The sequence below is a fragment of the Phoenix dactylifera genome, chromosome 5 (assembly GCF_051530095.1).
Source record: "Phoenix dactylifera cultivar Ajwa chromosome 5, Ajwa_hap1_PhDact_Kaust_v1.1, whole genome shotgun sequence".
Lineage (NCBI taxonomy): Eukaryota > Viridiplantae > Streptophyta > Magnoliopsida > Arecales > Arecaceae > Phoenix > Phoenix dactylifera.
The window spans coordinates 25542656-25553769 of NC_143194.1; the positions used below are offsets into that span (position 1 = coordinate 25542656).

Sequence of the window (11114 nt, forward strand, 5' to 3'; positions counted from 1 at the left end):
TCACCCATAATATTTTTCTTTCTAGCGTGATTCTATATCAGCTTGTATTATTTTTCTTATATGAAGTCTGTACATAAGTATATATAATCCCTGAGATATATCGATTGTGATGGAATATAAAAATAAAATCACTTTTCTCTCTCTTTTCTTTTTGTTTTTCTCTTCTTCTGCAAATATTTTAACATTTAGTTTAGAACCCGGAAGTGTTTAACTCTCTCCTTTCCAGCAAAAGCAACATTGAACTATTAGAGGGTGTGCATCCAAATTATAATTGAGATTATTAAAAAATTAAGATCCAATTGCTTGAATTTTTCCAACTTTGATGCTAACTAGTAGAGCATATACATTTTTAATCTGTCTTCCCTTTTCAAGTTTAGAAGACGTGAATTACTCCAAAAAAAAGGAAGCTGAAGCTTGCTGCTAGATGACTAGCTTAACATGCATCAAGAATTTGTTATTCTAGTATTACAGAGCTTTTTTATACTAGGCAAATTAAATCATTTGAAATTTGTCCAAGCCTTGTAAGGTTTTACCAGGCTGCCCATGCTGAATACTTTGGATCCTTTTGCTTGATAAACCTTATATCTATTTGTATCTTTTAGGAATGCTGAGAAGTGCCTTTTTTTTCCTTTTTTTTTTTTTTTGCTAAGACGGGTGAATCATACCTGACGAGTACGGATACATCCAATAAAATCGAAAAACAAAATTATATATTTTAATAAGTGCTTCGGGCAACATTGCCCACCCACTCATTGGATTATTTCTTTTGGACTACAATTATATATTTTAATATTAGTTTTTTTTTCCAGAAACTAGTTGATTTTTTTAAAAAAAAATATCTTAAAAAAAACAATAGGAGGACCACCAACTAGAATTATTTAAGTCAAGCACCAGGCAGCTATCATCCAAGGTTCAAAAATCCAGGGCCTTCTCCCCAAAAGAAGGTGCAATCTGTTTTGAGTCCCTCAGGGGTTCCTCTACATTTTACTTAGTTTCTTGGAATGTTTTTGTCGACCCCATGGAGAGAAAACAACTTTCAAGAAGATACATGCTTTTTGTCGATGCCATCGAAGAAAGCAAACTTCAAAGATGTGCATTAAAGAGAATTCAATTTCGAACTTCGCTTTTGTACACACATAACTCCCGTTGCCATTAGCAAATTCAAAACTCGGTCCTTTACATCAGATAGAAAGTAAATAGCTACAAAGTTTTCTAGTCATAAAAAATAATCCTGCAAACGTTTTGCAATTAGATCTGAAAGTAGGAACTCCTTGGATCGATTCAGCGTATTCTTGAATGCTTATATCCCTTTCCCAAACTTGATGAGATTGATGAGTTCTCTTTTGAAGAATCTATGAGCCATTTGGACAGAATTATTTTATGAGCTATTTGTACAGAATTATTTTGACAGAAGTCGTTGCTATGACCAGTGTGCCGCTTGGATTTCTAAGCCGTGGCTTAATGCAGAGCTACCAACGTCCCATTTGGAGGTTTTGATAATAAGATAGCATTGGTGATTGATTATGAAAGACTCTTCAATCCATCTTGTTAACTAAGAATAGATGATCATCACTTAATTTGGAAAAAGATAAAAAAAAAAGTCTTGCCACTTTAGTAGTGTTAGGTAAGCTAAGAGATCAATTATAGAGACATATTATGACATTCAAGGCATTCAGTAGGTTGGCTAAACATGTTCTCTCCTTTTTGAGATTAAAAGATGCTAATTACCACCTTTTTCTACCGTAAACCCTCCCCAAACTTGATACACCTTTGGGATTTGACTCCAACTCATCCCCATGCTTGCTTAGGCAAAGATGGTACCATTCATGCATGCGTTCAGTGTCTAACTAGCTAAAAATGCGACGTTCGATGGATGACCAAATTTCAGTCCAAAATTTTGCTCAGAAACTTTCATACCATTGTCTCTCTACAGATATTTTAATTTAGATAATAATATTTTTTTGTCGAGCAGATAATTATATTGGAAACAAGTTTTTTCTCTTTTTCAGGTTTGAAGTCCAAATAATTTTTACCCTTAAAATATGAATTAGAGTTATGACTATGGCTGAGAAGCACTCCCTAGATGCTGCCGATATCTTACATATTCGGTCAGATGAAAAATGCATTATCCCATAATAGTCTTTTATGCCTTCATATAATCTGATTAACCAGCAGGACTGGACACTTGCATGTTAGATTGTGTGGTCATCTGTCTAAATATATATTCTAGAAAGAGCACCACTCAACGATCATGTAATGTTTTAAGAAGGAGAAAGCAAGTACATAATGCAAACTGGAACTACATTAATCATTTTACAAGTAAATTAATCTCACCATGGTCATCAGCTCAAGAGATCACATTTATCCATTGAAATACCCTTTTCACTCGAATCAGCAATGCGCAAATGTCTGGTGCTAGCTCCTATCAATGATAACATCCTTCCAACCAACAAATCTGGTGTAGACTTTTTATGTTTTGATCGTGTCAGAATACAACACTCAGAATATGTTCAAATCTAACATATAATTTAATGGATAAAGAATTTTGATGCCGGTTCGGAAGAGCCTTATGTAGCTGCACACGGAAGCTCTCGAGCTATAATACTTGGTTTATGCGGCTGCACGGTGGTCATCACCATAACAAGCCCTTCCCTTTCTTCCTGTCAACACTCATGCGTGATTTCTCTGGCTGATCTATGTTCTTCGATTTTCCGATCTGACTATCCAAACTCTTCCTCGAGAGCTCAGAACAATCATGGGCATTGTGTATATCTTCTGATGTTCCAATTTCGATCTGCTTGCTCTGATCATCATTGTTTGGTTTTGTGCCTGCTGAACTGTTCTTTGTAGCATTATTCTTTGCAACTGTTGATACAAATTTTTTCAGATGTCTTATGTACTCAGGGAAAAGCTCCAAATTGCAATGACCACCACCTTTTAGCCAAAGTGGTTCATACTTCTCTTTGCTAAGCTCCCAGAGTTGCTTTCCGTGGGAGCAGTCAACAACTTCGTCCGATGTGCCCTGGGGAAGAGAGGGAGGGAGGAGGGAGGGGGGGAGAAAGCTTGCATATCAGTATTAAACAACTTAGCAAAATTTCAAGAACAAATTAAGAATCATTATATCCTCTATCTTCAAGTAGTTCCTAAATAATTTCTTGAAAATTAACTAATTCATAATTCACATGAGACCTTGCTGCTAATAAAACAAATGACTAGAGAATTTTATCACAGTGCCGAAGAAATTTCCTAGCAATCTCTCTTAGAAGTTCATATAACCATTCCACTGAAACTTGAATGCTTCATAATTCTAGTGTTCATGAAAGTTAATTTGGTATCAATTTACATTATTTTCCTTCTTTATCTACTCAAACAAAAAGAACCAATCAAAAGATTGACATTAACCTGTCTAAAATGGTCAAGCAGAACATTGACCCAAACTATACAATAACGTACATATATAGCAAAAGTAAGAATAATGATGGATGTGGATACAGAGCTGTCAATGTAGAGATAAATATTTCAATGTATCTAAATTACCACCATTTGTAACATATTGTGTTAAAAATTAGTTTTAGAGCACGCTGTCAACTTAAGAAATTTTTTGGACTTCCACAATTGGCATCTGTATTAAGCCCTTGCAAATGCAAGGATTTAAGGAGGAATCAGTGCACCCTTTAAGAACAAGGTACAGGTCTGACACTCATGGAAAATTTGGGGTGTTGCACTTGTTCTTTCTATTGACAGCAAATCCTAGCACTTTATCTCTATTGTAACATAACCCAAACACCCCCAACATGCAGTGAGATCCCTACAAATCTATAGCATTTGAAATCCATTTGAGTTATTAACTAATTTTGTGTTACAATACCCAAGGGCTTTCCTGTATGGCCCATTCGCTTTTCTTGCTTCTTGGGCCTCCATTTGTACCTTTGGGCCCTTTTTCTCTGATGCAAGAGGCCAGGTGCCTTGTATTTAAGTGTTCAAGATAGCTAAATTGATCAAGCTTGTTGATACCAATCTGTTTAGGCCCCCGTCTTTACTCTAGCAAGCTAAGGAACATTCACCTCATTCTTATTCTTTTCCAAAATAGGCTCTCCTGACTGTACTTTTGCATTTCTTCTTGTAGGACTCGAGTTCTCTACAAATGCAAACAGAAGAAAGGAGAGGGCGAAAGAGAGAGAAGGTCTCCAAGAATTTGTATATTACCTCAATCAACTGAAAAAATGGCCCATAGACATCATACTTCATAGACTCCCTAACACTAAAAAGAATAAGAAAACAAAAATAGGAAATATAACTCAGTAACTCCTGCTCTTAGCAGAAAGGAAAGAAGTAAAAATAGAAAATACAAGATAATAAATCCTCCAAGGAGTTGACTCCTCACAAAACTATACTAAAGCCCATATTGAGGAACTAAGACCCCAACAACTTATCCTAATCTTAGAGGACGTAAATAAGACCAACTTAGTCCTAGTTTAAAATAAAGTTTCTAACTCCCGCACCCCCCGCCCCCCTGCCCCCCTGCCCCCCCAAATCCTCCTCTGAAACAAACATGATTTGGCAAAATTTCTCTTTGCAATATATGATGATTAACTTGATCACATCCGTCTCACTTTGACAAAGGCTCAATAGACAAATTGTATTCCTCGTTTGCAACATCATTCTTTTTGCAACTTTTAACTGCAATTCCTGCCTTTCCCCATTTTCCCCTCAAGCTATCATATAAGCCATCTAATAGGATATTGCTAGTTGTTTGTTCGAATGAGCTTTATTGCAATGCTTCAAATTGCTCATCATTTGCCCCTTGTATGAACAACAATCCAAAATAATTAATAGATTTTGTACACCACCGTCAACATTCTCACACTTTAAAAGGTGCACTAGGAAATCTTCAGCAAAAACCCTCAAATGTGGGTTCCCAAGCCCAAGTTATGACTTAAAGCAATCATAACACCTGATGACATCACCCTTGACGTTAGTGGAAACCACTTCAGTGATCAATATTTCTCCTATACAATTGAAGCTTTAGAAAAGAAAAGGAAGATTACTTAGAAAATCGATCCAATTGCATCACCTACTTCTCACAAGGAAACTTCACCTCCATGCAATGAGACCAACATCTTAATTGCTGTATAGTCCACTAAGGCTCTACCAATAGCACCCTCCCTGTAAAAGGTTTCAAGCTAGCAATTCTTTGATGATTACCAGCTTTAGCAATAGTTATCCAAAAGACAGGTCATGGTATCATAACAGAGTTCCTTGAAAACTTGAGCAACTGTCACCTGCAGGTTTCCATAAGGGAGATCTTGAGTAATGCAATTTATTTTTTAATGAAATTGTGCTTCTAGACTTGTTTCAAGGCTAGCCTCAAATTGTGACTCCTTGGTTTTTTATTGATTTACCAAGCCATGCAGTATGGCTCTTGATCTAAAATGCCAAGCATTTGCTTTTGAGTACATGTAAAAGCAATGCACGAAAAAACCATTTTGTTACCAGCATGATAAGACCCAGATTCATTATCAACAGCAATTAGAACAAAACAAGGGAAGCAAGACAGAGATGAGGGGAAGATATAAACAGTTCAAGGGGATTGAATCTCCAGAAGTATTAGATTATTGCATCAATTGCTTGAATAGACGGCTCAAGGCAAATTTATACACTCTACCACTCCATTATAATTTATATACTCCATTACTCCTTGATTTCCAAGGATAGGAAATAAGAACATGAAACACGACTCAACAATTCTAAACCTTACTAGTATTAATAAACATACATGCACAAGAACATAAACATATACCCCCACATAAGTGAAAGTTTGCATAATAAACTAAAGATAGACAAAAGAGAAATTGAAGGAATACGGATATAGAATGCTTACATGAATGACTAAGACTGGGCAATTCACATGACCAATTTTGTCAATATTCTGCAGAAGGGAAGAAGTTATTCACAATATTAAATGAGGATGAGATGACGAATTGTTTGAATTCTTACCTTGTAAATGTCAAACCAAAATGTTCTTTTCACTGGATAGAGCACCCTTAGTCCAGAAAGGATAGGACTATGTAGAACCACAGCTCTCAGGTCTGGAAGACGGGACGCCAGATCAAGGGTAGGACCACTACCGACAGACTGACCATAGAGAATTAGATCCTCATCTGCTACTCCATATTGTTCCCTGAGGCAATCATATGCTGCCTCTATGTCCGCATACGTATTATACTCCGTGGGCTGTTTCATGAACAAATGAACAGTGTCATATCAAAAGAAATTGTCAAAGCAATAGCAGTAATAATGTATTCTTTATATGACCCAAATAGCATGTAAATTTTAACCAAAATAACCAACATTATCCAACCTTCCCTGTAGATTGCCCATAACCAGAGTAATCATACCTGTAACATGCATAATCAAGAAGTCAATGAAAAAAATTATAGAGCAAAATAAGTGAGAATAACTCAAGTTCTAATTAATTGTGAGTTTTTAGTGAATAAATTATAAAAGCAATGTGTGTGTGTGTGTGTGTGAGAGAGAGAGAGAGAGGAGAGGAGAACAATAAACTATAATGCACAGTGAATGGCACAAAGAATGGTAACTTTGCATAAGCATTCGCTTCCTACCACATTTACATAATCAGATGCAATGGAACACTGGTGATGAGCGGTAAGCTTTAAGACAAGTAACCAACTAAATAAATAGTGGTACAGAGATTCAGTTGACTGAAATCATTAAAGAGGTATTAGAGGAATACTGATACAGGTAATGAGGGTAGCTTTCTATATTATTTTTGATCTATGATTGGCACCCATTACAGCAATATAACAGCTACAGGCATGAGGGCATTATAAACCATGTAAAGATAATTTTGTAATTAAGTAAAAAGGGAAAAGCCCAAATTTATTGAGATAATCAAGGCATATACCATGTAGTTACATACACAAAAAGATACAAGCAAATGGTATGTGATCCCTTTACATGGACTCATGAACAAAGGCTATCTATAGTCAATTAAAGGTAAGCATAAAGATTTAACCCAATGGTCATAGTGCTTTTTAATGCTAAATATACGGTCCTGCACTAGCTTTATCTTAAAATCATGCATAATGAAAACTGTGACTCATTTATACTGGGAAGAGTTAATTTTAACCCAGAAGCTCCAACAATGAGCATAATGAGCAAAAATATAAATGAAACTCCAAAATGGTTTTATTCATAACCTCTTTCAATAATGGTACCAAAATAACAAAGCAGTTAGTGCCAAAAGTATGTTGTACATTAACAGGTATAAAAAATGCGAATCCTCATATGGGGCAAGGATTGGAAATGATGGATTGACAAATAGGCAATGAAAAGGCAATGAGGTAAAGTGGAAAACCGGTTCTCGAGTCCATCACATGGAGAAAAATCAGGATTTCAACTTCAGTCTTCAGCAAAGAAAATCAAGCAACCTACTGTTTAAATGATAAATTAAACTTTATATAAACATCCACGATGATAAATTAAATTTTATATAACCATCCACAGTTCAGCATAAATCTCTCCCTTCACATTAATTCACATGTTAAGGGATCATAATAGCCCTTATACATTTTAAGCCAGTTTGCCTCATTGCGCCAAACTGCTGTCTGGAAAGCTATCCAGACCTTGTATTATGTTTCTTGTATTAGTGCTTTTGACCAATGAGAACCATTTTTCAGTAGTTTCTTTTTTCAAAAAAGGAGTCAATTACTTGGAGGCGGTTTGATAGAACATCTGCATCTCACAACAGAATTTCATCACGAGCACTTATACTTCAGTACAATACTTGCTAAAGATAATTTTGACCCCAGTGAACTTACGTTAGCAACCAAACTCCTTAACAATAAAACATTGTTTGAATCGGATGGAGTCCATCAGAAAGAATTCTTCTTTGCCAACATATGTTATTAAGGCTACGCCTAATGCCATTACAAGCCTTTTCAAATCTTTCTTCTGAATTTCGATAAATATTACAGTAGGTCTCTCCTCCCCTTTCAAGCACCTCTTCTCAAGACCTCCTTAGGTTTTTGTTATGAATGCAATCGTTATTCATAATGGAAAGGAAAATTTACCTAATGCCATTCCAGACAATAGTCCATCACTTTGATTGAAATGGTAAAACTCTTATGCTTCCTTTAGCGTACTGATCCTTCAACCTATCCTTGTCAGTTATACATATTAACATCCTCATCTAATTCATATTCACGTTAAGTGCTTAGATCCACCTTTTGGCACAACATTCTCTTCCTTAAAACATGGAAAGCCTTACTAGCGTCATACAAAATTTCCCTTTAAATTGTAAAGATGCATTGATGACATCACCTCAGAAGAAATTCACTGCAACTACCTGACTTTAATTCTATTAGATATCTATTAATCTATCTTCTGTTGTTCATCTAATAGATCTAATAGAAAGAAATCAAGCCTATTTTTCCTATTAATTTTGATTGGGGACTCATTTTCATTTCCCCTACTACAAATGTAGCAGTACACAATTTATATTTTTTATTACAGTAGCAATCTACTTACCATGTTGTTTTTATTTCTTTTTTTGAGTCACATCTCTGGAAATTTGATTGATAATGTATGATGGGACACTGGAAAAGGATAAATGACAGAATATTTGTTAGGAGCATAGAAGAATGTTATTGAATATTGGACGCTGGAATGTGAACGTTTTACTTTTTCAGAAGTTTCAAGCAAGCAGGACTGAGAATTATATTTTGGGTCAGCATATAGACATCTATTAGAGCTCAAAAGCGCCACAATATGCTGTAGAGGCCATAAGACACCATCAATCAAGGGACCAAAAAAGAGAGGTTGTCATATAAAATATGAAATTTCACACTTTTTTTTAGGGGAAAGGAAAGACCCACCAGATTTTGCTAAGAAAATTAAAGAAAACAACAGAACAAACACATCTCCCAGAAAAGGAAGGAGAGGGGTCATAAAAAATAATACAAGCTCAAGGGGGTAACATAAGGCCTCTCCCCCACCTTCTAACAACTATTAGCTTTCTTAATACAGCAGAATACCTTCCCATCTACCAGTAGCAAGTAGCTATTCTGAATTATGGTCCTCTGCGAAGCATTCTTGTTGAGAAAACATATCGGTTGTTCACACTTCAATTACGAAAAGAGTGGCATCCATCCAAAGCATGCAAAATCTCTATCATCTATGCATTCTCAAGTTCACCATACAAGATCCCAGCTGATAGTCCCAGGGTTTAAATTTGAATGAAGAATCCAATTCAAATAAATCGGGTAGGAAGTCTTTCAGGAAGTTCATTTATTATTTTATTCCAAGAAACCTGAAGGTCCGATCAGGTTTGATAGAGCAGAAGCATCAGCCATCTCTTAGGAAGGTTCTCACAAAAGGCAGTTTCCTGTAAAGATATTTTCATGAAGTTAACATACTTAAATTTCAATTTTTTATCTATTAATTTATGTTTTTCTTGAGTAGCATGAAATGCAAAAATCTTTTAGTTGTTCCATTGTTTCATTTCTTAGTCACAGTTGATCCACTTTGCAAAATACAATAAACAAAGAAAGGAAAATGAAGGCCTTGTTTGGTCATTATGTTTAATGATGTTTCCAGTTTTGGGTATCAAACTTCTGAAAATTCATGACCCTTACTTCTTATAGTCCATCGAATGCAAGATAAAAGGAAAAAAAGAAGGCTGTTATAGAAGGGCATCCGTTGCATACATGATTTCCCTCACTATTAACTAACAATGAGTTTTGTCTTCATTTAGTATCTAAGGCCAGTTTAACAAATATTTATGAGTAGCTAATACCTGCCTAAAATTTCTTTGATGAAATCACCCATATCTCCTCCATCTCAACCACTATTATCATCATGTGCTATTCATTTTGTCATAATACAAGTTGCTGACTTTTGTTCCAATGAGGCATGAATTAACAACTTGATATAAGTAATATTAGGAAACAGAGAGTATCCCGGACTCTTATGAGGAAGTGTGGAACACTGCGAAATCTAATCTCTTCACAACAATCTTTGAACCCCCAAATAGATATTTATTTAAGATAGTGAAGGAACTATTGTGAATGAATGCAGCAGGCACATTTGGTTTGCAGGACTGAATGGAAAATAAGCAAATTTTAGAGGGCAATCAACCAGCTCCAGGTATCTATTCTTCTGCTCTGGGACTAATAAAATTGCCCCAATAGCTGCGAAATTTCCTACAATCATCCATCAAATAAAAAAGTCCTGTTTCTCACTCAAACCAACTACTTTATTTCCTCGGGAGCAGTGAACTCTTAACACCACCTACGCAGAATTCTCTATTAAACATTCCCCCCACTTGCAATGACATCGATATTGTGAATAGCTAAAACAGCATTCAAAAAAATATTTTTTTTTTGAAGTTGTATAACTTTTTTTTGTAGTAATTCCGGGTACGTTCAGTAAATTTTCTCAAAGCCTGAATTTTTCTACCAAGATTGACCATAACAAGACCGAATAACTTCCGAACAAGAAATCAAAGATATCAAACATCAAATATAAAAGAAAATAGATCCCAAACGAAGAATCATCGAAAAGAAGCATTCGGGCACGGACGACAGACCCCATGAGATTGACGCGGAGGCGGGCGCTGAGCTCGACGAAGAGATCGAACATCTGGCCGACGTCGGCGGCGTTGCCGTGGGAGTACAGCAGGGTGGCGGTCGCCCGGGGGTTACTGACGTGGACGGCGATGATCTCGTTCCCGCGCTTTGTTCGGAGGCGGAAGATGTCGACGCCGCTGCGACGGGCGGAAGCGAGCTCGGGGATGGCGAGGCGGCCGCCGGGCTCATCGGCGGTCACGGTGTAGGATGGGGGGTTGGGGGGAAAGAAGGCGAGCCTGGCGGCGATCGACGACGTGACTCCGCCCATCTCCGCCGCCGCGGACTCATAAAGCCCGGCCGAGATCCCTTTCGCTCGCGACTTTCGATCGAAGAAACGTCATTCGAGAGGGGCAGCGGAGGTTGGAACCATAGAACCGTACGAAGGAGAAGGGACCGCCACGAGCGGCGAAGGGACCGGAAGACAGGATCCACCTCGGCGGCGAGGAAGGGGGTGGGAATGTGGGT

General features: G+C 36.9%; 1 protein-coding gene across 1 annotated transcript; it reads right to left on the bottom strand.

Moving 5' to 3' along the window:
* Positions 1–2280: 2280 nt before the first annotated feature.
* LOC103723277 (uncharacterized) lies at positions 2281–11114 on the bottom strand. Its single transcript, XM_008814155.6, has 5 exons — positions 10610–11114; positions 6362–6398; positions 5998–6234; positions 5882–5929; positions 2281–3022 (listed from the first exon to the last, which is right to left on the bottom strand). Exons 1-5 carry the CDS (start codon positions 10915–10917, stop codon positions 2633–2635), a joined length of 1020 nt encoding a protein of 339 aa, XP_008812377.3. The 5' UTR covers positions 10918–11114; the 3' UTR covers positions 2281–2632.